The sequence below is a fragment of the Salvelinus fontinalis genome, chromosome 31 (assembly GCF_029448725.1).
Source record: "Salvelinus fontinalis isolate EN_2023a chromosome 31, ASM2944872v1, whole genome shotgun sequence".
In the NCBI taxonomy this organism is placed as follows: Eukaryota; Metazoa; Chordata; class Actinopteri; order Salmoniformes; family Salmonidae; genus Salvelinus; species Salvelinus fontinalis.
The window spans coordinates 19,388,135-19,415,976 of NC_074695.1; the positions used below are offsets into that span (position 1 = coordinate 19,388,135).

Sequence of the window (27,842 nt, forward strand, 5' to 3'; positions counted from 1 at the left end):
AGTGGATGTCAGAGCAAAAACTAAGCCATGAGGTTGAAGGAATTGTCCATAGAGCTCAGAGACAGGATAATGTCGAGGCACAAATCTGGGGAAGGGTACAAAATCATTTCTGCAGCATTGAAGGTCCCCAAGACCACAGTGGCCTCCATCATTCTTAAATGGTAGAAGTTTGGAACCACCAAGAATCTTCCTAGAGCTGGCCGCCCGGCCAAACCAAGAACCTGATGGCCACTGACAGAGCTCCAGAGTTCCTCTGTGGAGATGGGAGAAACTTCTCTGCAGCACTCCACCAATCAGGTCTTTATGGTAGAGTGGCCAGACGGAAGCCACTCCTCAGTAAAAGGGAAATGACAGCCCGCTTGGAGTTTGCCAAAAGGCACTTAAAGGATTCTCAGACCATGAGAAACAAGATTCTCTGTTCTGATGAAACCAAGATTGAACACTTTGGCCTGAATACCAAGCGACATGTCTGGAGGAAACTAGGCACTGCTCATCACCTGGCCAATACCATCCCTACGGTGAAGCATGGAGGTAGCAGGATCATGCTGTGGGGATCTTTTTTAGCAGCAGGGACTGAGCAATCTACAGAGATCCTTGATGAAAACATGCTCCAGAGCGCTCATGACCTCAGACTGGGGGGAAGGTTCCCCTTCCAATAGGACAACGACCCTAAGCACACAGCCAAGTCAACGCAGGAGCGGCTTAGGGACAAGTCTCTGAATGTCCTTGATTGGCCCAGCCAGAGCCCGGACTTGAACCCGATCGAACATCTCTGGAGAGACCTGAAAATAGCTGTGCAGTCAACCTGAGCTAGTCCAACCCAACAGAGCTTGAGATGATCTGCAGCGAAGAACTCCCCAAATACAGGTGTGCCATGCTTGTAGTGTCATACCCGTGAAAACTCGAGGCTGTAATCGCTGCCAAAGGTGCTTCAACAAAGTACTGAATAAAGGGTCTGAATACTTATGTAAATGGGATCAGTTTTCATTTTTTATACATTTGCAAAAATGTAAAGAAAAATGTTTTTGCTTTGTAATTACAGTGTATTGTGTGTAGATTGATTAGAAAAAAACAACTATTTAATACATTTTTGAATAAGGTTGTAACGTAACAAAATGTGGAAAAAGTGGAGGGGTCTGAACACTTTCCGAATGCACTGTATATTCAATCCTCCGCATTTAAAATCCTAACACTTTTACAGTTAAAACACAGTAGAAGAGATCAAAACAAACAAAAGCAATAATAGAGAGGAGGAATACCTGGAGATTTGGGTGGGCTGGGACCCCCTGCTGTGGCTGTTGAAGAGGAGCAGGAGGAAGAACCAGGTGTCTCTGAGTCAGAGTCCAGGCTGAAGCTCAGGTTGACTAATTGGTTATTCTCCTTGTCAGTGAGCTGCAGCTTCCGCTGGGACTGCTTCGCCCTGGAGTCAGAGGCTGGGGTTGACTTGGGGGTCCCTTTCTCTCCTGCTGCTCCGAGGGACCCCTTCTCCCCTACATGGGCCGGTGACATGTCCCTTTTTGGGGTGGGGAGGACGGTGCGTGGTTTGGGTACAGGAGGGGAGGCCTGAGGGCTGGAGATTTCCGAACAAGACAGACGAGGTTTTGGGACAGGGGTCGGGGGGTATGAGGGGGGATCCTTGACCCTCTCCTTCCCCTCCTTTTCTTCCTCCACCTCACTGGCCTTAAACCCTTTCTCCAGGAAAACGTCTATGGGTGGATTTGGTGGGACATGGGGCTCCTCTACAGGATTCGATTGTTTGCTGCTGGGGTGCTCCTCACCCTGAGGAGCCATTGGTTTAGGAAGACCCAAGTCTAGAGAGTACTCTTCATCATCATCTTCAGAGGGACAAGGTGAGTGCTCTTCACTGGAGATCCCATTCACACCTCTCTCCTTCTCATTGTGATCTTCTATTGTATCCTGGAAGGGAAGAAATTCAATGAATGGAAGAAGCACTGTATCATTGGCATTGTATTATGTGATTAAACATTCCTCTATAAATGAATGGTTAAAGCACAATGTCCTGTGAAATGAACTAGTCTTGTGAGTCAAAAGCAATGTATTACATAGACAAGTAAGCCACAAGCTGGCAACATGGTATGCAACAGAACGGTTTAATTTCCCATCTGCTCAAACTCAGAACAGAGACCCACCTGAACGGATGGGCATTGTTCCCCGTTCTCCATCTCTAGTTGTTCAGAGTGCAGCTCACAGTAGAACTTCCCTGAGGGCACATGAGAAGGAAAACAGCTTTCAGAGAATCTGGATCATGTTAGAGAGAGACGCTACTTGATAACCCTTTCTCCTGTTCCCCTTTTCACATGAACCATAAAACATGTAAAAGGGTATCTTTCATTAATCTTTCATATGGTGCATAAATAAATAAAACTGTGCTGTATATATCACCCGGAAATGTAAGTTTTAACTTCCTACAGGTACGACAGCTTTTAGAATAGACATAGCTATATTCTGTTTCTGTATTGACAAAAGAGGGAGTAATTTGCAGCCTTTTTGCGAACAGACCAAATTTAACATAACATTTCACACAAAATATTTTCCATGCTTGAGTAAATAATAACCATGGAAGTCCCACTTGTACAATATCATGATGTTCCATTGTACAGTAACATGACGTTCTATTGTATAGTAACATGATGTTCTATTGTACAGTAACATGACGTTCTATTGTATAGTAACATGATGTTCTATTGTACAGTAACATGACGTTCTATTGTTCTACTGTACAGTAACACAACGTTCTATTGTATAGTAACATGATGTTCTACTGTACAGTAACATGACGTTCTATTGTTCTACTGTAGAGTAACATGCCGTTATACTGTACAGCAACACAACGTTCTATTGTATAGTAACATGATGTTCTACTGTACAGTAACATGAAGTTCTATTGTTCTACTGTACAGTAACATGATGTTGTATTGTTCTAGTGTACAGTAACATGATGTTCTACTGTACAGTAACATGCTCTATTGTACAGTAACATGATGTTCTACTGTACAGTAACATGTTCTACTGTACAGTAACATGATGTTCTATTGTTCTACTGTACAGTAACATGATGTTGTATTGTTCTATTGTATAGTAACATGATGTTCTACTGTACAGTAACATGACGTTCTATTGTTCTACTGTAGAGTAACATGCCGTTATACTGTACAGTAACACAACGTTCTATTGTATAGTAACATGATGTTCTACTGTACAGTAACATGATGTTCTATTGTTCTACTGTACAGTAACATGATGTTCTACTGTACAGTAACATGACGTTCTAGTGTTCTACTGTACAGTAACATGCTCTATTGTACAGTAACATTATGTTCTATTGTTCTACTGTACAGTAACATGACGTTCTAGTGTTCTACTGTACAGTAACATGCTCTATTGTACAGTAACATTATGTTCTATTGTTCTACTGTACAGTAACATGACGTTCTATTGTTCTACTGTACAGTAACATGATATATTGTACAGTAACATGATGTTGTATTGTTCTAGTGTACAGTAACATGATATATTGTACAGTAACATGATGCTGTATTGTTCTAGTGTAAAGTAACATGACGTTCTACTGTACAGTAACATGATGTTCTACTGTACAGTAACATGCTCTATTGTACAGTAACATGATGTTCTACTGTACAGTAACATGATGTTCTACTGTACAGTAACATGACATTCTACTGTACAGTAACATGACGTTCTAGTGTTCTACTGTACAGTAACATGCTCTATTGTACAGTAACATTATGTTCTATTGTTCTACTGTACAGTAACATGACGTTCTAGTGTTCTACTGTACAGTAACATGCTCTATTGTACAGTAACATTATGTTCTATTGTTCTACTGTACAGTAACATGACGTTCTAGTGTTCTACTGTACAGTAACATGCTCTATTGTACAGTAACATTATGTTCTATTGTTCTACTGTACAGTAACATGACGTTCTATTGTTCTACTGTACAGTAACATGTTATATTGTACAGAAACATGATGCTGTATTGTTCTAGTGTAAAGTAACATGACGTTCTACTGTACAGTAACATGATGTTCTACTGTACAGTAACATGCTCTATTGTACAGTAACATGATGTTCTACTGTACAGTAACATGATGTTCTACTGTACAGTAACATGATGTTCTACTGTAAAGTAACATGACGTTCTACTGTACAGTAACATGATGTTCTACTGTACAGTAACATGCTCTATTGTACAGTAACATGATGTTCTACTGTACAGTAACATGATGTTCTACTGTACAGTAACATGATGTTCTACTGTACAGTAACATGATGTTGTATTGTTCTAGTGTACAGTAACATGATGTTGTATTGTTCTAGTGTACAGTAACATGATGTTCTACTGTACAGTAACATGATGTTCTACTGTACAGTAACATGACATTCTACTATACAGTAACATGACGTTCTAGTGTTCTACTGTACAGTAACATGCTCTATTGTACAGTAACATTATGTTCTATTGTTCTACTGTACAGTAACATGACGTTCTAGTGTTCTACTGTACAGTAACATGCTCTATTGTACAGTAACATTATGTTCTATTGTTCTACTGTACAGTAACATGACGTTCTATTGTTCTACTGTACAGTAACATGATATATTGTACAGAAACATGATGCTGTATTGTTCTAGTGTAAAGTAACATGACGTTCTACTGTACAGTAACATGATGTTCTACTGTACAGTAACATGCTCTATTGTACAGTAACATGATGTTCTACTGTACAGTAACATGATGTTCTACTGTACAGTAACATGATGTTCTACTGTACAGTAACATGATGTTGTATTGTTCTAGTGTACAGTAACATGATGTTGTATTGTTCTAGTGTACAGTAACATGATGCTCTACTGTACAGTAACATGATGTTCTACTGTACAGTAACATGATGTTCTACTGTACAGTAACATGATGTTCTACTGTACAGTAACATGATGCTGTATTGTTCTAGTGTAAGCAACATGACGTTCTACTGTACAGTAACATGTTCTACTGTACAGTAACATGATGTTCTACTGTACAGTAACATGTTCTACTGTACAGTAACATGATGTTCTATTGTTCTACTGTACAGTAACATGATGTTGTATTGTTCTAGTGTACAGTAACATGATGTTCTACTGTACAGTAACATGGTGTTCTACTGTACAGTAACATGCTCTATTGTACAGTAACATGATGTTGTATTGTTCTACTGTACAGTAACATGATGTTCTACTGTACAGTAACATGATGTTCTACTGTACAGTAACATGATGTTCTACTGTACAGTAACATGCTCTATTGTACAGTAACATGATGCTGTATTGTTCTAGTGTAAAGTAACATGACGTTCTACTGTACAGTAACATGATGTTCTACTGTACAGTAACATGATGTTCTACTGTACAGTAACATGTTCTACTGTACAGTAACATGATGTTCTATTGTTCTACTGTACAGTAACATGATGTTGTATTGTTCTAGTGTACAGTAACATGATGTTCTACTGTACAGTAACATGCTCTATTGTACAGTAACATGATGCTGTATTGTTCTAGTGTAAAGTAACATGACGTTCTACTGTACAGTAACATGATGTTCTACTGTACAGTAACATGCTCTATTGTACAGTAACATGATGTTCTACTGTACAGTAACATGTTCTACTGTACAGTAACATGATGTTCTATTGTTCTACTGTACAGTAACATGATGTTGTATTGTTCTAGTGTACAGTAACATGATGTTCTACTGTACAGTAACATGACGTTCTATTGTTCTACTGTAGAGTAACATGCCGTTATACTGTACAGTAACACAACGTTCTATTGTATAGTAACATGATGTTCTACTGTACAGTAACATGATGTTCTATTGTTCTACTGTACAGTAACATGATGTTCTACTGTACAGTAACATGACGTTCTAGTGTTCTACTGTACAGTAACATGCTCTATTGTCAAGTAACATTAAGTTCTATTGTTCTACTGTACAGTAACATGACGTTCTATTGTTCTACTGTACAGTAACATGATATATTGTACAGTAACATGATGTTGTATTGTTCTAGTGTACAGTAACATGATGTTCTACTGTACAGTAACATGGTGTTGTATTGTTCTACTGTACAGTAACATGGTGTTCTACTGTACAGTAACATGCTCTATTGTACAGTAACATGATGTTGTATTGTTCTAGTGTACAGTAACATGGTGTTCTACTGTACAGTAACATGGTGTTCTACTGTACAGTAACATGGTGTTCTACTGTACAGTAACATGATGTTCTACTGTACAGTAACATGATGTTCTACTGTACAGTAACATGATGTTCTACTGTACAGTAACATGATGTTCTACTGTACAGTAACATGCTCTATTGTACAGTAACATGATGTTGTATTGTTCTACTGTACAGTAACATGATGTTCTACTGTACAGTAACATGATGTTCTACTGTACAGTAACATGATGTTCTACTGTACAGTAACATGATGTTCTACTGTACAGTAACATGCTCTATTGTACAGTAACATGATGTTGTATTGTTCTACTGTACAGTAACATGATGTTCTACTGTACAGTAACATGATGTTCTACTGTACAGTAACATGCTCTATTGTACAGTAACATGATGTTCTACTGTACAGTAACATGGTGTTCTACTGTACAGTAACATGATGGTCTACTGTACAGTAACATGATGGTCTACTGTACAGTAACATGATGCTCTACTGTACAGTAACATGATGCTCTACTGTACAGTAACATGATGTTCTACTGTACAGTAACATGATGTTCTACTGTACAGTAACATGATGCTCTACTGTACAGTAACATGGTGTTCTACTGTACAGTAACATGATGTTCTACTGTACAGTAACATGATGTTGTATTGTTCTAGTGTACAGTAACATGATGTTCTACTGTACAGTAACATGGTGTTCTACTGTACAGTAACATGATGTTGTATTGTTCTAGTGCACAGTAACATGATGTTGTATTGTTCTAGTGTACAGTAACATGATGTTCTACTGTACAGTAACATGATGTTCTATTGTACAGTAACATGATGTTCTAGTGCACAGTAACATGATGTTGTATTGTTCTAGTGTACAGTAACATGATGTTCTACTGTACAGTAACATGATGTTCTAGTGTACAGTAACATGATGTTCTATTGTACAGTAACATGATGTTCTAGTGCACAGTAACATGATGTTGTATTGTTCTAGTGTACAGTAACATGATGTTCTACTGTACAGTAACATGATGTTCTACTGTACAGTAACATGATGTTCTATTGTACAGTAACATGATGTTCTAGTGTACAGTAACATGATGTTCTACTGTACAGTAACATGATGTTCTAGTGCACAGTAACATGATGTTGTATTGTTCTACTGTACAGTAACATGATGTTCTACTGTACAGTAACATGATGTTCTATTGTTCTACTGTACAGTAACATGATGTTGTATTGTTCTAGTGTACAGTAACATGATGTTCTACTGTACAGTAACATGATGTTCTACTGTACAGTAACATGATGTTCTACTGTACAGTAACATGCTCTATTGTACAGTAACATGATGTTGTATTGTTCTAGTGCACAGTAACATGATGTTGTATTGTTCTAGTGTACAGTAACATGATGTTCTACTGTACAGTAACATGATGTTCTAGTGTACAGTAACATGATGTTCTATTGTACAGTAACATGATGTTCTAGTGCACAGTAACATGATGTTGTATTGTTCTAGTGTACAGTAACATGATGTTCTACTGTACAGTAACATGATGTTCTACTGTACAGTAACATGATGTTCTATTGTACAGTAACATGATGTTCTAGTGTACAGTAACATGATGTTCTACTGTACAGTAACATGATGTTCTAGTGCACAGTAACATGATGTTCTACTGTACAGTAACATGATGTTCTACTGTACAGTAACATGATGTTCTACTGTACAGTAACATGCTCTATTGTACAGTAACATGATGTTGTATTGTTCTAGTGCACAGTAACATGATGTTGTATTGTTCTAGTGTACAGTAACATGATGGTCTACTGTACAGTAACATGATGTTCTACTGTACAGTAACATGTTTTATTGTTCTATTGTACAGTAACATGATGTTCTATTATAGAATCTTGTTTAAAAAAAACTATCCTGCTTCTAAAAGATTCAAAAAGCTCATTGGGACCCTATAAATAACATTTGTTACTAAAATTGCAGATTACCCACTAGTCTATTGACCTGAAAAAGAGTACCCGAGTATAGCCTGTGGTACAAGCGGTGCTCACTACTCACCAGTGTGCTGGTTGAAGGTATACCCGCCCAGTCTAAGGGTGGTGCCGCACTGATGGCAGGTGAAGCAGCTACGGTGGAAGAACTTTCCCTCAGTACTGATCCTCTCCAGAACATAGACCCGCTGGCAACAGAAGTAACACTCCTCATTGCTACTGATGCCTGGCGTCAGGCTCGGTTCAGGGTCAGGGTTCACAGGGTCAGGGTTCACCGTAGGGGCTGAGAGAGGAGCTAAAGGCTGGGGGGGAAGAAATTGAGAGCAACGGTAATATTTTTACAGTAGTTCAATAACATAGCACAAAAACACCTGCTTATGGTTCAACATTAGGGAGTTGTCCTGAAGGCCAAAGAAAGACGCACAATACCAAATGACAAATCTGATGGGCTCAACAACTCTTCACTCTGTACATGTCTCTGGGTTCTGTATCCCAGTAGTAATCAAATAGAGGAACAAAGCATAGAAACACATTATAGTATAGCAGTTGGAGTAGTCCTGAAGTCTGCAGATACATCCATCAATAAAGGGAAAGGTAAGCTCTGTACTGTATGTGAGCCTCTGATAATAAGGATATCATTTGTATTCTAGACACTACTCACATCCTTTTCCTCTCCCATCATCCTTTTTTCTTCTTTCTTGCTTGCCAGTCTCTCCTGTGTAAAAGAGAAAACAGTCATGTGACCACATTTATGGTTTAAATTACAGTAACTGAATAACCTCAAAATGACCAATGCTTTAGATATTATCTTGCATGTTTGAAAAGTATCTTTGCCATTACAGTTGATTTTGGAAAAGGCCAAAAAAGGCCCAAATAAATTGTAAACCTCATGCAGTATGGTCTTATTTATAATACAGAACTAAAACAATCAAATGATCATTAAAAATACTGTAACTAGTGAAAATTGAATGTACAATGAAAGTATAATCACAAGAAACAAACTCAAATGACAAGGCATAAGAATTTGAGGTTCTCATCTAGAAAACTCTGATATTAAGTACATAATCTAGCTACAGTAGTCTCAGCAACAACATGCAGCTGCTTGTTTAAGCTCACCTCGCGGCTCTGCAGGGAGTTGCATGAAAAAGAATGACGTCCATATGAACTTGAGGTTGGCCTACTCTCCTTTTCACCCAAAAGACAACTGGTTTTGCACAAATGTTCTTATCCAGTCGATCCCCGATATTAAATAAACACTAAACAGCCAACTACAGTGGTCTCAGTGACAACATGCAGCTGCTTGCCTGAACCTTACCTTGCGTCGCTGCAGAGAGTTGTGCTTGAGGTTGTTGAGGAAGACCACAGCAGCCCGAAAAGACAGGGTCTTGGATGGCTTCAGGGGAAAGCTCTGAGGTTCTGCAGCAGAGAGAGAAATACACACAAGCTTTAGTGTCCTCCTGCTCTGTTCTGGCGGAACAACAAACATGCTCATCTGTGTGTCAGCCAGCCAGCCGATCCCCTTGCATAGTGATACTCTACCTCCAGCATCACAGAGACAAGACAAAGCCAAGCGGAGCAACCGCTCTCCAAGCCTGCTTCCAAATGCTGGATCCCCACTGAAAATCTCTCTCCTACACACTCTGCTAGTATTTACCAGAAATTGCTCCGGCAGCAAAAACAGCCCGGGAAAATCTGTACTCCTCACAGGAATAGTAGCTAGATCTCTTTTAGGTGAGGCTGAGGCTAGTCCCACCCGAGCCTGATAAGCCATTTCCTCAGAGGCTGATGCTGTTTGCTTTGGCTGCTGCCTGGCTTACCCACCGACCTCAGGAGAGTGGCACAACCCTGGCAGCCAATCAGGGCTGGTTATGAGCTCAGCCCCAGCTACTCTAATCATAGGCATGCTGGGTAATGCTCTTAAAGTGACAATGACAGCCCTCTCCCTTTTATCAACATCAAACACATTTCAGAGGGAAAAACACCTGAGCCCTTATACAAACGGGGTTACATAAGCTGTGTACTCTCTAAACAACTGACTTGGGACCAGATTCAATTCCTCTCACTAATAATACACTATTGATACAGTTAATCTTGCTCCAGCGTTTTAAGAAATGCCAACTAGAAATATGCCAATAAACATCTTCATGTAATGAATACAACTATGCTCAATGACAAGATAACAATGTCACAGTAACAGAAAAGTATATAAATATACATAATGTAGTCTCGTGAATACAGACCAACACCACTTTCTTGTTCCAGATAGCTGGAGTCAAGGCTACAAGTGATCAAACAAACAATCACAGTGATTATTACGTAACATGTACGACAATCATTGCCCTAATGCAGGTATTCCCAAACTGGGGCATTGTAGGGGGTACGCCAAATTACGTCGGGGGTACGCAGTATAAAAATGTGATTCACATTTTTTTTAATGTAAAAACAAACAATGGGGCTATACATTTGGGTGAGGTTTTTTTCTCGCCTGAGTAGCCTCGTTTCACTGCCGAAAATGAAATTAAACCATCTAGTGTTCAGAAAAATAACAACACAATGTTAAATACAGGTATCCTAGTCAAATAATGAACATCCAATCACATTAACCGCTACTCTCTCGCGGAAATTCCACTAACGGTCAGTATGTAGCTAAACGTAGCTGCTGCTCATGTTGGTATCTGTACTGATGGCGCAAAAGCCATGACAGGGAGACATAGTGGAGTGGTAACGCGTGTGCAAGCAGTTGCTCCCGACGCCACTTGGGTACACTGCAGCATCCACCGAGAGGCTTTTGCTGCCAAGGAAATGCCTGACAGCTTGAAAGACGTTTTGGACACTGCAGTGAAAATGGTTAACTTTCTTAAAGCAAGGCCCCTGAACTCTCGTGTATTTTCTGCACTATGCAATGATATGGGCAGCGACCATGTAACACTTTTACAACATACAGAAGTGCGCTGGTTATCAAAGGGCAAAGTATTGACACATTTTTTTAAATTGAGAGACGAGCCAAAAGTTTTCTTTATTGACCATAATTTTCACTTGTCTGACCGCTTGCATGATGATGAGTTTCTCACACGGCTGGCCTTTCTGGGTGATGTTTTTTCCTCGCCTGAATGATCTGAATCTAGGATTACATGGACTCTCCGCAACTATATTCAATGTGCGGGACAAAATTGAGGCTATGATTAAGAAGTTGGAGCTCTTCTCTGTCTGCATTAACAAGGACAAGACACAGGTCTTTCAATCATTCGATGATTTTTTCAAGCTTACGGAGAATGTCTAATGTGATGTAGGGAAGCACCTGAGTGAGTTGGGTGCGTAATTACGCAGGTTCTTTCCCGAAACGGACGGAACAAACAACTGGATTCGTTATCCCTTTCATGCCCTGCCTCCAGTCCACTTATCGATATCTGAACAAGAGAGACTCATCGAAATTGCAACAAGCGGTTCTGTGAAAACTGAATTTAATGAGAAGCCACTGCCAGATTTCTGGACTGGCCTGCACTCAGAGTATCCTGCCTTGGCAAATCGCGCTGTTAAGACACTGATGCCTTTTGCAACCACGTACCTATGTGAGAGTGGATTCTCGGCCCTCACTAGCATGAAAACTAAATACAGTGTGCGGAAATTATTTAAGACTGAGACTCTCCAATACAACCCAACATTGCAGAGTTATGTGCATCCTTTCAAGCACACCCTTCTCATTAACCTGTGGTGAGTTATTCACAATTTTCAATGAACAAATAAGGTTTTATATGTAAGATGGTTAAATAAAGAGCAAAATTATTGATTATTATTATTTGTGCCTTGTCCTATAAGAGCTTTTGTCACTTCCCACAAGCCGGGTTGTGACAAAAACTCACACTCATTCTTATGTTTAATAAATGTATCGTATAGTGTGTGTGTGGCAGGCTTACAATGATGGCAAAAAACAACATTTGAGAGTGCGCTGAGCCTGGTGCTAGAGGGGGTACGCTGCTGGAGGTTGAATGTTTGAAGCGGTACGGGACTATAAAAAGTTAGGGAACCACTGCCCTAATGCATACCTTTAGTAGGTGTCCTTTCATTGAATGCATCGTGGATCTGTGTGAGGTAGTGCACCATGGAGAGCTTGTCTAGCTGTCCCTTGAAAGACATCTCACTGGCTGACATTATGGGAGGGATGCCCAGCTCTCTCTCCAGGAAGTTGAAGGCCAGCTGGTTATTGTAGACTGCATTAGACTCCTCCAGAGAGGACATGTCACTGTGGAGGGAGAGGTTAGGGATAGCTACTATGTTGACCGAGGGCATGTTCAGGAGGGCACACAATAGAACAACTATTTGTAACAGAACACAGAAGTTTGTTTTCTTATTGGACAGTTAGTACCATGAATAACTTGAACAGGAAAAGTCCTTCAGACCAATTAAATTTGACTAGGCTTATGGGTAAGTTTTTCCTTCTGTAGTACTACTTGTGCATTTGCTTTGCTACATAGGTGGTGGATACGTTGACTTGACCCCCTTGTAAAGCCCAGAGACTCACATGACATGGGGTCTGAAGGTGTTGATGAGGGCACACAGGGCCAGGCCAGACCTCCAGGACTGGTTCAGATCTTTCACCTTCACCCTGTCGTGCCCTGCAGTGTGCTGCTGGCACCACTTCAAAAGCACCTCAAATGCTCCAACTGAATCTGGGCCATGAACACACATAGGAACACTGCATTAGGACGATGAAACATAGTGACATTGCATCAAGGCAGGCATTGAAATAATGCTGTGATTCATACACAGACAGTTTCCATTCCAAGTTGGGCATCTAAGGATGCAACAGAAAGGTCTTAGCCATTGCTATTTAATTCGGAATTTTAACACCCCTTGAATTATCCCAAAAAATATATACAACAATTATTTGATTAAAACAATTATTTGGCCGCTATGCCAGGGGTGGGCAATTCCAGTCCTCGAGGGCCTGATTGGTGTCACAGTTTAGCCCAAGCCCCAGCTAACACGCCTGACTCAAATAAATCACATAATCATGATCTTCAGTTTAGAATGCAATTTGATTAATCAGCTGTGTTTGCTAGAGATGGATTACCTGAACGTGTACTCAAATAATGCGTGGACCAACTGGCAAGTGTCTTCAAAGACATTTTCAAGCGCTCCCTGACAGACTCTGTAATACCTGATTGTTTCAAGCAGACCACCATAGTCCCTGTGCCCAAGGAAGCAAAGGTAACCTGCCTAAATGATTCCTGCCCCTTACCACTCACGTCGGTAGCCATGAAGTGCTTTGAAAGGCTGGTCATGGCTCACATCAACACCATCATCCCAGAATCTCAAGACCCACTCCAATTCGCATACCGCCCCAACAGATGCACAGATGACACAATCTCAATCGCACTCCACACTGCCCTTTCCCAAAAGAACACCTATGTGAGAATGCTGTTCATTGACTACAGCTCAGCGTTCAACACCATAGTGCCCACAAAGGTTATTACTAAGCTAAGGACCATGGGACTAAACACCTCCCTCTGCAACCGTATCCTGGACTTCCTGACAGGCCACATCTGCCACGCTGATCCTCAATACTGGGGCCCCTCAGGGGTGCGTGCTTAGTCCCCTCCCTGTTCACCCATGACTGCATGGCCAAACACGACTCCAACACCATCATTAAGTTTGCTGACGACACAGGCCTGATCACCGCCAACGAGAGACCTGGCAATGTGGTGCCATGGCAATGTGACGAAGACAAAGGAGCTGATCATGGACTATACGAAAAGGCAGGCCGAACAGGCCCCCATTAACATCGACGGGGCTGTAGAGTTTCAAGTTCTTTGGTGTTCACATCACCAACAAACTATCATGGTCCAAACACACCAAGACAGTTTACAAGAGGGCACGGCAACACCTTTTCCCCCTCAGGAGACTGAAAAGATTTGGCATGGGTCCCCAGATCCGCAAAAAGTTATACAGCTGCACGATCGAGAGCATCCTGACAGGTTGCATCACCGCCTGGTATGGCAACTGCTTGGCTTCTGACTGTAAGGCCCTACAGAGGGTAGTGGGTACGGCCCAGTACATCATTGGGGCCAAGCTTCCTACCATCCAGGATCTATATACTAGGCGGTGTCAGAGGAAGGCCCCAAAAATTGTAAATGAGGCCAGTCACCCAAGTCATAGACTGTTCGCTCTGCTACCGCACAGCAAGCAGTACCGGAGCGCCTAGGACCAAAAGGCTCCTTAACAGCTTCTACCCCCAAGCCATAAGACTGCTGAACAATGAATCAATCAAGTGGCCACCCAGACTATTTACATTAGACTATTGACACGCCCCCCCCCCCCCCCCCCCCCCCCCCTTTGTTTTCACACTGCTGCTACTGGCTGTTTATTATCTATTTATAGTCACTTTACCACTACCTTCATGTACAAAATAACTCGACTAACCTGTACCCCCACACATTGACTTGGTACCGGTACGCCCTGTAAATAGCCTCGTTATTTTTTATTTAACTATTTTTATTTTAGTTGAATTAGTAAATATTTTCTTAGATCTTTCTTGAACTACATTGTTGGTTAAGGGCTAAGGGCTTGTAAATAAGCATTTCACGGTAAGGTTGTATTCGGAGAATGTGACAAATAAAATGTGATTTGATTTACTGCTACTAGCCCATACAAACGCATTGAATAACAAATTCACTACATGGAACAGATAATCGCCCCCCCCCCCCCCCAACAAAAATCTAAGGGCAGTTTGACCTGAAGTGTCTGACCTATATCTATTTGAGAGATATAACTAAGATCAGGAAACATCATAGAATTTTTTTTTTTTTTACATGTATTTAATGGGTTGTAGTTTCTGCGTGCCCATGATCTCAGCACAGCACACCTGTGCCAAAACCAAAATGAATCACACCCCTGCCCCTCATGCATTATTGCTTTAGTAATGTGAAGCCAGACTGACCTTGTCGCAGGTGAGACCACTTGCCTTTCGGCTTCTTGGTGGGTCGGCCAGGATTAAGGTGTTCTTCCACGTCATAGAGGCGTTTCACCTTCGTAATGTATGCAAAGAGAGGGAATACCAAGAAACAATAGAGTTGAGATCAACTTCACACCGAAGCCAGAACATAGTAGCCTGGTAACATATGCGTTTGTTTGTGCTGTCTTGCCAACCTCTATGGTCATTGTCAAGCAACAAGCATAGGAGTTGGCTATACAGCACAAACAGATCTGGTACTAGGCTAAGAACACAGCAGGCTTCATAAAGGCAGAAGCTGGGGTTTGGTTTGATGCAGTGTAATTGATCTGGTAGCTTGTGAAAACTCTCCAAAGCCTTTTAGATCAATACTCCTCTAGTGGGGGGGGGGGGGGGGGGGGGGGGGGGGTTCGGCTCACCACAAAATACAAACACACAGCAGTTTCCTGACAATGCATGAATACTATAGGAAATATACACCAAAATGGGGGAGCAGCACTGATCTATTTCAAAACGTGTTTACAATGTTACACAGCACAATATACAGTATATTTATTTTACTAGCGTTGATACAGTGAGGAAGTCATACCCTTTCGTACTATCGTACCAACCCAAACCTTACTGAGCTGACCTGGTTACGCATCCCCTATAGTTGCTGTAACCATGCTGAAAAAAGGAAATGTCAAAGCCAGCACTGTGCATTTCTAGGCAGCCCAATAATGTGAATCAGGCATGAGTGTAGCTTTGTGTCGGCCCTGACTACAGAAATAGAAGGAATAGATTATATTTATGTTTTTGACCTGGATGGCCTTGACGGAGTTGAGGTTGACGTGCTGGTAGCGTGTAGCCGGGTCTATGCTGAAGGCGCTATATTTCTTACAGGTGTTCTCTGGCGTGGTCTGGGACAAGAGCTGGTAGATACTCTCTCTATTCAGTCAGAGGGAAAGACATTTTAAGAGATAGTTCTACCTCAGAAACTCACTATGGAACTGAAGAAGCTCAAACTAAGGAACAGAAGATTCCGATGGGTTTGTACAGTAAGAATTTTTACAAGCAGCTGCCTGTGAATTAATGGATGTTCAAAGATATACAGTTACAAGACTAGAGTTGCATTACTAGTTGAAGAATTCTTTCTGAAAGGCCCAGCCAGTGTAGTCCCTTCTATACAGTGAAGAGGGATGGTCACATGCTTTTAAAGGTGGTGTTATTGATCATATAGGAAAACACTTCTTTACCGTTCAGCAAGGACTTCCATGTGGGGTCTTCCCTTGCCCCAGCTCCTAACCATCCATGCTGTGTCGAAGGCAGCCAGGAACCCACGGGCAATACCTGTTCCCAGAGGCCAAAACGGCTATGAACACACACACACACACAAACACAAACACAAACACACACACAACCTTTAGAATTATTAATTGACATGATAACTTGTCAGATTTAAAAGGAAATAAAGGTAAAGGAAGGAAATAAAGGTATGATGCTCTGTGCTGATCTAAAATAGATTAAATAAATACAAATCCTCAATCTACACACAATGCCCCATAATGATGAACCAAAAACAGGTTTTTAGAAATGTTTGCAAATGTATTAAAAATAAAAAACAAATACCTTATTTACATAAGACCCTTTGCTATGAGACACGAAAGTGAGCTCAGGTGCATCCTGTTTCCATTGATCATCCTTGAGATGTTTCTACAACTTGATTGGAGTCCACCTTTGGTAAATTGAATTGATTGGACATGACTTGGAAAGGTACACACCTGTCTATATAAGGTACCTTAGCAAAAACCAACCATGAGGTGGAAGGAATTGTCGGCAAAGCTCAGAGACAGGATTGTGTCGAGGCACAGATCTGGGGAAGGATACCAAAAGATTTTATGTGGCCTCCGTCATTCTTAAATGGAAGAAGTTTGGGACCACCAAAACACTTCAAAGAGCTGGCTGCTGGGCCAAACAGAGCAATCGGGGGAGAAGGGACTTGGTCAGGGAGGTAACCAAGAACCTAAAGGTCACTGACAGAGTTCTAGAGTTGCTCTGTGGAGATGGGAGGACCTTCCAGAATGACAAACATCTCTGCAGCACTCCACCAATCAGGCCTTTATGCTAGTGGCCAGACAGAAGCCACTCCTCAGTAAAAGTCACATGACAGCCCGCTTGGATTTTGCCAAGAGGCACTTAAAGGACTGACCATGAGAAACAAGATTCTCTGGTCTGATGAAACCAAGATTTGGCCTGAATGCCAAGTGTCACGTCTGGAGGAAACCTGGCACCATTCCACATTGAAGCATAGTGGTGGCAGTATCATGCTGTGGGGATGTTTTTCCATCGGAAGATCTTGGGATACTAGTCAGGATCGAGGGAAAGATGAACGGAGCAAAGTACAGAGAGATCCTTGAGTGCTCAGGACCTCAGACTGGGGCAATGGTTCACCTTCCAACAGGACAACAACCCCAAGCACACAGCCAAGACAATGCAGGAGTGGCTTCGGGACAAGTCTTTAAATGTCCTTGAGTGGCCCAGCCAGAGCCCGGAAAATAGCTGTGCAGCGACGCACCCCATCTAACCTGACAGAGCTTGAGAAGATCTCCAGAGAAGAATGGAAGAAACCCCCCAAATACAGGTGTGCCAAACTTGTAGCGTCATCCCCAAGAATAATCGAGGTTGTAATCGCTGCCAAAGGTGCTTCAACAAAGTATTGTGATTTCAGTTTTTTTATTTCTAAATTAGCTAACATTTCTAAAAACACAATTTTGCTTTGTCATTATGGGGTAGCGTGTAGATTGATGAGAGGAAAAAAACATTTAATCAATTTTAGAATAAGGCTGTAACGTAACAAAATGTGGAAGAAGTCAAGGGTCTGAATACTTTCCGAATGCACAGTGTACACTAAGTGTACAAAACATTAGGAACACCTTCCTAATATTGAGTTTCACCCCCTTTTGCCCTCAGAACAGCCTCAATTTGTCAGAGCATTGACTCTGCAGGGTGTCAAAAGCGTTCCACAGCGATACTGGCCCATGTTGACTCCAATGCCTCCCACAGTTGTGTCAAGTTGCTGGATGTAATTTGGGTGGTGGACTATTCTGATGCACACAAAAAATTGTTGAGCATGAAAACCCAGGAGTGTTGCAGTTCTTGACACACTCAAACCGGTGTGCCGGCACCTACTCCGTTCAAAAGCAATTCAATATTTTGTCACACATAAACAATCCATGTCTCAAGGCTTCTTTAACCTGTCTCCTACCCTTCATCTACACTGATTGAAGTGAATTTAACAAGTGGCATCAATAAGGGATCATAGCTTTCACCTGGATTCACCTGGTCAGTCTTTGTCTTGGAAAGAGCAGGTGTTCTTAATGTTTTGTACAGTGTACAGTTGAAGTCGGAAGTTTACATACACTTGGAATCATTAAAACTTGTTTTTCAACCACTCCACAAATGTATTGTTAACAAACTATAGTTTTGGCAAGTCGGTTAGGACATCTACTGTGTGCATGACACAAGTAATTTTTCCAACAATTGTTTATAGACATATTATTTCACTTACAATTCACTGTATCACAATTCCAATGGGTCAGAAGTTTACATACACTAAGTTGACTGTGCCTTTAAACAGCTTGGAAATTTCCCGAAAATGATGTCATGGCTTTAGAAGCTTCTTATAGGCTAATTGACATCATTTGTCAAATTAAGGTGTACCTGTGGATGTATTTTAAGGCCTACCTTCAAACTCAGTGTCTCTTTGCTTGACATCATGGGAAAATCAAAAGAAATCAGCCAAGACCTCAGAAATAAATGTGTAGACCTCCACAAGTCTGGTTCATCTTTGGGAGCAATTTCCAAACACCTGAAGGTACCACGTTAATCTGTACAAACAATAGTACGCAAGTATAAACACCATGGGACCACGGAGCCGTCATACCGCTCAGGAAGGAGACGCGTTCTGTCTCCTAGAGATGAACGTACCTTAGTGCGAAAAGTGCAAATCTATCCCAGAACAGCAAAGGACCTTGTGAAGATGCTGGAGGAAACAGGAACAAAAGTATCTATATCCACAGTAAAACAAGTCCTATATCGACATAACCTGAAAGGTCGCTCAGCAAGGAAGAAGCCACTGCTCCAAAACCGCCATAAAAAAGCCAAACTATGGTATGCAACTGCACATGGGGACAAAGATCATACATTTTGGAAAAATGTCCTCTGGTCTGATGAAACAAAAATAGAACTGTTTGGCCATAATGACCATCATTGTGTTTGGAGAGAAAAGGGGGAGGCTTGCAAGCCAAAGAACACCATCCCAACCTTGAAGCACGGGGGTGGCAGCATCATGTTGTGGGGGTGCTTTGCTGCAGGAGGGACTGGTGCACTTAACAAAATAGATGGCATCGTGAGGAAGAAAAATTATGTGGATATATTGAAGCAACATCTCAAGACATCAGTCAGGAAGTTAAAGCTTGGTCGCAAATGGGTCTTCCAAATGGACAATGACCCCAAGCATACTTCCAAAGTTGTGGCAAAATGGCTTAAGGACAACAAAGTCAAGGTATTGGACTGGCCATCACAAAGCCCTGACCTCAATCCCATAGAACATTTGTGGGCAGAACTGAAAAAGCATGGCCTACAAACCTGACTCAGTTACACCAGCTCTGTCAGGAGGAATGGGCCAAAATTCACCCAACTTATTGTGGGAAGCTTATTGTGGGAAGCTACCTGAAATGTTTGACCCAAGTTAAACAATTGAAAGGCAATGCTACCAAATACTAATTGAGTGTATTTAAACTTCTGAACAACTGGAAAGCTTAAATAAAAAGTTGTCTGTACTATTATTCTGACATTTCCCATTCTTAAAATAAAGTGGTGATCCTAACTGACCTAAGATGGGATTTTTTACAAGGATTAAATGTCAAGAATTGTGAAAAACTGGGTTTAAATGTATTTGGCTAAGGTGCATGTAAACTTCCGACTTCAACTGTGTGCACGCATGCACGCACGCACGCACGCACGCACGCACGCACGCACGCACATGTCTGTGCCGGAGCATAAGTGTAGGTGTACGCATAAGTGAATCAAGTCCTCCAACACACTGACATGACCTCTCACCTCTACCAGGCAGTCTCCCACCAGGCCCATGAGTAGTTTCTTGCCCTTTCTCTCCCTGACCAGAGAGGCGTTCTCAGCTCGGTGCATGCAGGTGAAGTCGAACATGGCCACGTCAGGCTGGCCAGCGTGGTTCTGGGCAAACTGCATGTCGGGCAGGCAGTGGCCCGTGGAGAACTGGGCAGCATCGTAGGTGTAACGCAACAAGGCCTCCTGGTCCACATTTACCTGGGCCAGAAGCTTATCGGCATCACTAAAGTCCTGGAGGCAGAGGGAACATATTGGAGGTGGTCACCAAAGAGATATATAACTGTTTTATATCTATGCTGGTCACAGAGGGAACAACATCAGTAGTGGAAAAAGTACCCAATTGTCATACTTGAGTAAAAGTAAAAGATACCTTAATAGAAAATGACTAAAGTAAAAGTGAACGTCACCCAGTAAAATACTACATGAGTAAAAGTTTAAAAAAAAATGGGTTTAAAATATACTTAAGTATCAAAAGTAAAAGTATGAATCATTTCTAATTACTTATATTAAGCAAACCAGTAGGCACAATGTCTGCGTTTTCTTTACATTTACTGATAGCCAGGGGGACACTCCAACACTTAGACATTGCTTACAAACAAAGCATTTGTGTTACGGAGTCCGCCACATCAGAGGCAGTGGGGATGACCAGGGATGTCCTCTTGATAAGTGTGTGAATTGGACCATGTTCTCTCCTACTAAGCATTCAAAATGTAACAAGTACTTTTGGGTGTCAGGGAAAATGTATGGAGTAAAAAGTACATACTTTCTATAGGAATGTAGTGAAGTAAAAGTACAAGTTGTCAAAAATATTAATAGTAAAGTAAAGTACAGATACACCCAAAAAACTACTTAAGTAGTACTTTAAAGTATTTCTTACACCACTGAACAACATATCATCAAATAGAATAGAAATCGTAAATGAATACATCTCTATAGGGGACATATTGGAAGTGGTCAGTGCTTGAAGTGGAATAAAATGGGGATACCTAGTCAGTTGTACAACTGAATGCCTTCAACTGAAATGTGTCTTCTGCATTTAACCCTCTGAATCAGAAAGGTGTGGAGGGCTGCCTTAAAATCGACATCCACAAGGCCCGGGGAACAGTGGGTTAACTGCCTTGTTCAGGGGCAGAAGGACAGATTTTTACTTTGTCAGTTTAGGGATTTCGATTCAGCAACCTTTTGTTTACTGGCCCAACGCTCTAACCACTAGGCTACCTGCTCTAACCACTAGGCTACCTGCTCTAACCACTAGGCTACCTGCTCTAACCACTAGGCTACCTGCTCTAACCACTAGGCTACCTGCTCTAACCACTAGGCTACCTGCTCTAACCACTAGGCTACCTGCTCTAACCACTAGGCTACCTGCCACCCAGTACTTATTTTAGGGGCTGGTACTCATTTACATTTTTACAGTACTGGTGTTGTTACTAGCAAATAATCTATAAGAAGTGCCAGTACTCAAGCAGAAGAAAATTGGAGGAGCTGGTACTCTGTACAACTGAAACAGACAGGCCTAATTCAAGTACTGGGGTGGTGGTGGCACACATCTGAGATGTCTATCACTGACTAGAATCTAGATGCTGCTTTATGTGAAAACATTGGGTATAATCCTTCCACGTAGTCTAGCCAAGCATTATATGCTCCACATAAAGAAATTAGCATACACAGTGAATCAATTGGAAAAAATAGAATACTCTACTGGTATGTCAATATGCTTTTTTTAAACAAAATGGAACAGTGACAAGAACTAAAAAATAAAAACATAATCATGCACAAATACTGTATATAGAATGATTACTTAACAGTTATTGAGCAGAACAAGAGGACACAGAGGAATATATATATATTTTTTGGGGGAAAGTCAGTTTGAGCTCTAATCATTGAAGACAAAACAAGATGATCTAGCTTAGTCCCTCCAGACTTGTAGTGTGAGAAGAGGGAGTGAGCAGGTATACAGTAGCATGGCTGGGGAGACCCAGTGCTGACCCTGTGCTGCACAGACATCCATTCCATTACAAGTGTTTATTAGCATCTAATCCCTTACAGCAGGAAAGGCCCCCAGCCTGTCTGGGGAGGACTATATTGGGAAGCAAAGGTCAGAGGAGCCAGAGATGGATAATAGACTAGAGAAATAGATGGGTTGGTGGTTTAGTAATAAAACCGACACATGCGCAACTATGGGGCAAAACAGACGGAGCTGGCTTAGACTGTTGACAACATGTAAACTATATTTAGTCTAAAATACATTTGCACAATGAGTATTTGTTGTCTCTCAAATACATCGTTATAGTTGTTGGTTAGCTAGCTAGCGAATTCTAGCCATATTAGCATGGATGTGACATCAGTCAAAACAAGACACGGTATCAATAACAAGATATGAGCCACCTATGATTCCCCACATGGCAGCTTCTTGTCATTGTTGCTAGCTATCTGACCTCTAGAGGCCTAGTATGGAGGTGCTGCTGCTGGTACTAATGGATGCATTTTCCTCACCTGTTTAATGACCCCCATCTTTAACAGGCTCTTCTTCTTGGCAGTCATGACAAAGTAGTGGGTGTCGTCTTTATAGTAGACTATGTTCTCCAGATCAATACCTGGAGGGAGAGAGAGAGACACACACACAGAGAGAAAGACAAAGAGAAAGAGAGAGAGAGAGAAAGAGAGAGAGAGAGAGAGAGAAAGAGATAATGAGAGAGAAAGAGAGAAAGAAAGTGAGAGAGAAAGAGAAGAGACACACACACAGAGCAGACACAGAGAGAGAGAGAGACACAGAGAGAGAGTGATTAAGAGGAGGATAAAGAGGGACTGAATGAGTGAAATAAACTAGTTACAAGACAATGACAGGACAAGTGAAACAGCAATGGAACACAGGAAATTACACAGGAAATTGACAAAAAGAGGAAGAGGGACAGCAATTAAAAGACAGCACTGTCACTCCTTCTCTGTCACCATGCTCACCCAGCCTGTATGTTATTCTTTATTCCGATCCCCAGTCGCTGACACCATAGCAACCACCAGTAGAAGTGTTGGCACTCGTAGCCCCAAACCCGGGACGTAGAATATAATAGAATCCTACCCGTCTCTGTGAGCAGGTCCTGGAAGAACTTCTGGTTGTAGATACGTGCCACACCGCTGATCTCTGCCACCTGGGCTTCGGCTGCAGTGTGACGGTTGATGAAGTTACACGTGATGCCAATGGCCAGCTTCCCTCGCAGCTCCTTCCTCTTGAAGCCTGGGGAGTGGGGACAAGGACAGAAGCACATGCAGCCTGAAATAAGGTTCATATAATTGAGTGTTTCGGTTGAATACATCCGTTCTATCGGAGCTACAGTAGAGTGTGTCCTATCTCCTCACCATCAGGGATGAAGTCATATGATAACATACTGGTCTAAAGTGTGTACAGTCTGTTCGGTAGGAGGACAGTGTGAGTATGTCCTCTCTCCTCACCATACGGGACAAAGCTTCCTCCTCCTGCAGATATGAAGACATCAAACTGGAACTTCCCAGCAGAGTGATTGTCAGGAAACAGCTTTGCCATCCAGCCTGATGGAGACATACAACGACAGAGGGAGAGAGACAGGAAGAGCAAAGAGTTAAGGTATATTTCCACTCACAGTGGACACTCCGGACAAATATTTAAAACTGCTCTACAAGCTTTTACTACCACAGAAATATTTTGTATTTTATCCTTTAATACATGGGGGGAACGGGTCTAGATGTACCTGTGGCTCCTGAGGGCTCCACAAATCCTTTGAATTCCACCCCTGTGTGAACCTCCACCCCCAGGAGAAGACACACTTTCAGCAGTATCAGCTGGAGCTGACGGATGCCTGAAAGATACAGACGCGTACAAATATGTATGATATTGTCACACAGGGAATTAAAACAATCCTCTTCAATTCAAACAGTTGACTGATGTACGATAATACAGACATACTCAGACACTATGTTCAAGAACCTTAATAGCATCATAGTAAACTGATAAGAGATTGGTTTGATTTAGTCATACGTAATAAATAAAGAATTTTGATTGGCATTATGACACCAACAAATCAGGTTGATCTAGTATGGTACTGGTGGACATACTGATGTGATCCAGAGCTCCCGTGCAAAATTTGCCGTAGAACTTCTTGGCAGCCAGCCCACGCAGGTCATAGATGGTGTAGGGCCACAGGTGCAGCACGTTATTCCGGGAGAAAGAGTCTCTCTTCTCTAGTACCACCACATGAGCCCCCAGCAGAGCCAGCTCTATGGCTGTCCTGAGCCCGCACGGCCCTGCACCTAGCACCAGGCACTGAGGAGAGGGGAGAGAGAGAGAGATGGGGAGAGACAGAAGAGAAATAAAAAAGGAGGAAGAAATGAGGAAGGAGAGACTAAGCTCTGCAGGGATGAATGCACCTTGACAGTATTAAAAGGAGAGACGGTACTCTGCCAAAGTAGATCCACAACACTGATGTAGAAACCTTAACCACTACATAGCCACCGTCCTTGTACAAACATATTTTACTTCAGAGAACTTCCTGAGTATTTCTTTTCTTCTCTTAAATGAGAATAAATAAATACACGCCTTGTTTTTGGCACAGACTTCGCCTTGCTGGTAGTCTTGGTGTTGGGCCCGCTTGTCTAGCTTGACCCAGAGGGACTTGGCCTTCCAGTAGTTGAGCCTCTCCTTGAGCTTGGTGAAGAAGCTCTGGTAGTCCCTGGGGTCCACCTGTAGGTGGTGGCAAAGCTCTGAGAAAAAACGCTGCACCTCCTTACAGGTCTGGGCTTGGACGAACTGCTCAAACAAGGCATGGGACGGGTTGGTAGAGTCCTGGTTGGCCATGGTAGTGGATGGTGAGGCGCACCGGTGCCTTGGCTCAGAATCTCTGGAGTTTACTGTGGAGAAAGCAAATACCAACACCATGAGAAAACTACAATATATATTGTAGTCATCTTTCCTTTTCTGTGAATACAAATACATTATAAAAATTATATTTGTTATAGTAATAAAGTTGTCCTCTAAAGAAAAAATAACTGCACTCAGTTATCGCACTTAATATAATGAAAGATTAGTCCTGCAATATTGCTGTTGAGGTTATATATGGAGGTGGTCCTGAGGTCTAAATAACAGATACGACTGGTGACAATTCCCTCTGTCTGAAAATATAACACTGAAATTAGATGTTTTCAAAGTCACCTGAGTCCACGTCATCACTAACTTCCCCCACCATGTGTTCTGTGTACAGTACATTTGTGGTCTTTATGACACCTCCCTAAGGTTGTGAATGATACCATGATGGGTGTTTGAACTTAGTGACAATATATTTCACACAACTAAGATAGTGGTTAGTGGACATTTGAAAGTAAAATACGTCCCTTTATCCAAAACATGAACCCGATCTTTTTGTTGTTATTGCATTAAACAGGTTTGCTCAGGATTGAACCTCACAAGTAGAAATCAACGTCAACAAAACAAAGGAGATGATTGTGGACTTCAGGAAACAGCAGAGGGAGCACCCCCCTATCCACATCGAAGGGACAGCAGTGGAGAAGGTGTAAAGTTAAGTTCCTCACCGTACACATCACAGACAAACTGAAATGGTCCACCCACGCAGACAGTGTGGTGAAGAAGGCACAATGGCGCCTCTTCAACATCAGGAGGCTGAAGAAATTTGGCTTGTCACCCAAAACCCTGACAAACTTTACAGATGCACAATTGAGAGCATCGCCCTCAACCGCAAGGCTTTCCAGAGGGTGGTGCGGTCTGCACCGGGCGCAAACTACCTGCCCTCTGTGACACCTACAGCACCCCATGTCACAGGAAGGCCAAAAAGGACATCAACCACCTGAGCCACTGCCTGTTCACACCGCTACCATCCCGAAGGCGAGGTCAGTACAGGTGCATCAAAGCTGGGACCGAGAGACTGAAAAACTGCTTATATCTCAAGGACATCAGATTGCTAAACAGCAATCACTAACTCAGAGAGGCTGCTGCCTACATTGAGACCCAATCACTGGCCACTTTAATAAATGGATCACTAGTCACTTTATACAATGCACTCTAAGTAATGCCACTTTAATAATGTTTACATATCTTACATTACTCATATCACATGTATATACTGTATTTTATACCATCTATTGCACCTTCGCCATCACTCATCTATATACTTACATGTACATATTCTCATTCACCCTTTAGATTTGTGTTTATTAGGTAGTTGTTGGGGAATTGTTAGATTACTTGTTAGATATTATTGTTAGATATTACTGCACTGTCGGAACTAGAAGCAAAAGCATTTTGTAACACTCGCAGTAACATCTGCTAACCATGTGTATGTGACAAATTGATTTTATTTAGAAACTCTAGATGTTTTGCCTGTCCTCTTCACTGTACGAACAAAACACAACATTCACTTTGAGGACAAATATACAGTACAATGGAGGACATGTGCCAATCAGCCTCAGGCCAAGTGTTCTCTCTCAATTGTGAGGATACTACTCTAAAATAAACACTTCCTGTATTTGTGGTCCAACCACTTTTGTATCTGCCAGAGGGAACAGAGAGAAAAGTGGTTAGCCACATCACACTGATCAGAAGTGTGATAAACTCCTGGCCACACACACACACTGGCCTCACACACACACACACACACACACACACACACACACACACACACACACACACACACACACACACACACACACACACACACACACACACACACACACACACACACACACACACACACACACACACACACACACACACACAATACAGAAGCTATCCGCCCTATTTAAACAACTGGTTAGAAATAAATCACATTTGCTCTGAACAGAGTGATGTCAAGAGATTTGAAAAGCTCTTCCTTAGTATCACATACTGGAAAAACATTGACATGTCAATGAGATAACATTTACACATACTATAACTTCCTGGTTGTGACATGACATTCAGCATCATCTGCTACACACCTGAGACAGATAGACAAACCCTACTGGTCAGAGTGGGTGAAGGGCTTTTTAAAACCACAGAGAGCTGTAAAAAGATGTGCTTGTGAGAGAAATATAGGCTACTGTTAATCAAACATAAACCAAGAGCTATTCATTCAATGGACTGAGATTGTCCATGTGAATTCTGTGGATGTAGAGAATAGGGTATTATCACAGGCTCTACTCTAATGTGTGTAGGCCTATGAGTGGAAAATCCTCATCCTCTCTGTACATTAACTCCCTCTAACTCTATACTGGAGCCTTTTTCATATCAAATTGTATTGGTTGCGTACACATATTTGCAGATGTAGCAGGTACAGCGAAATGCGTGTATTTCTAGCTCCAACAATGCAGTAATATAAATCCCCCAAATAAAAATTGAGAAACATCAGAATGATCAGTCAGTGTCCAGAATTTACAGTGCAATCGGAAAGTATTCAGCCCCCTTGACTTTTTCTGCATTTTGTTTCGTTAAAACCTGTTGAGGACAGAGGGCGCTGTTTTCACTTT

At 41.7% G+C, this 27,842-nt stretch overlaps 1 protein-coding gene across 2 annotated transcripts in view; it reads right to left on the minus strand.

Annotated features, from left to right (window-relative positions):
* The window catches only part of LOC129829760 (F-actin-monooxygenase mical1-like), a 59,491-nt gene that overhangs the window by 17,177 nt on the left and 14,472 nt on the right, over window positions 1-27,842 (minus strand). For both annotated transcript variants that reach the window (XM_055891655.1, XM_055891657.1), the window contains exons 3-19: window positions 24,925-25,235; window positions 24,444-24,651; window positions 24,080-24,187; window positions 23,805-23,900; window positions 23,434-23,589; window positions 22,851-22,951; window positions 20,328-20,585; window positions 16,463-16,578; window positions 16,028-16,154; window positions 15,216-15,303; window positions 12,798-12,945; window positions 12,322-12,518; window positions 9,594-9,694; window positions 8,940-8,993; window positions 8,346-8,580; window positions 2,151-2,221; window positions 1,260-1,917 (exon numbers count right to left, since the gene is read on the minus strand). In XM_055891655.1, coding sequence (XP_055747630.1) covers window positions 1,260-1,917; window positions 2,151-2,221; window positions 8,346-8,580; window positions 8,940-8,993; window positions 9,594-9,694; window positions 12,322-12,518; window positions 12,798-12,945; window positions 15,216-15,303; window positions 16,028-16,154; window positions 16,463-16,578; window positions 20,328-20,585; window positions 22,851-22,951; window positions 23,434-23,589; window positions 23,805-23,900; window positions 24,080-24,187; window positions 24,444-24,651; window positions 24,925-25,182 — 2,980 coding nt within the window. In that variant the 5' untranslated portion in view covers window positions 25,183-25,235. The remainder of the gene's footprint in view (window positions 1-1,259; window positions 1,918-2,150; window positions 2,222-8,345; window positions 8,581-8,939; window positions 8,994-9,593; window positions 9,695-12,321; window positions 12,519-12,797; window positions 12,946-15,215; window positions 15,304-16,027; window positions 16,155-16,462; window positions 16,579-20,327; window positions 20,586-22,850; window positions 22,952-23,433; window positions 23,590-23,804; window positions 23,901-24,079; window positions 24,188-24,443; window positions 24,652-24,924; window positions 25,236-27,842) is intronic.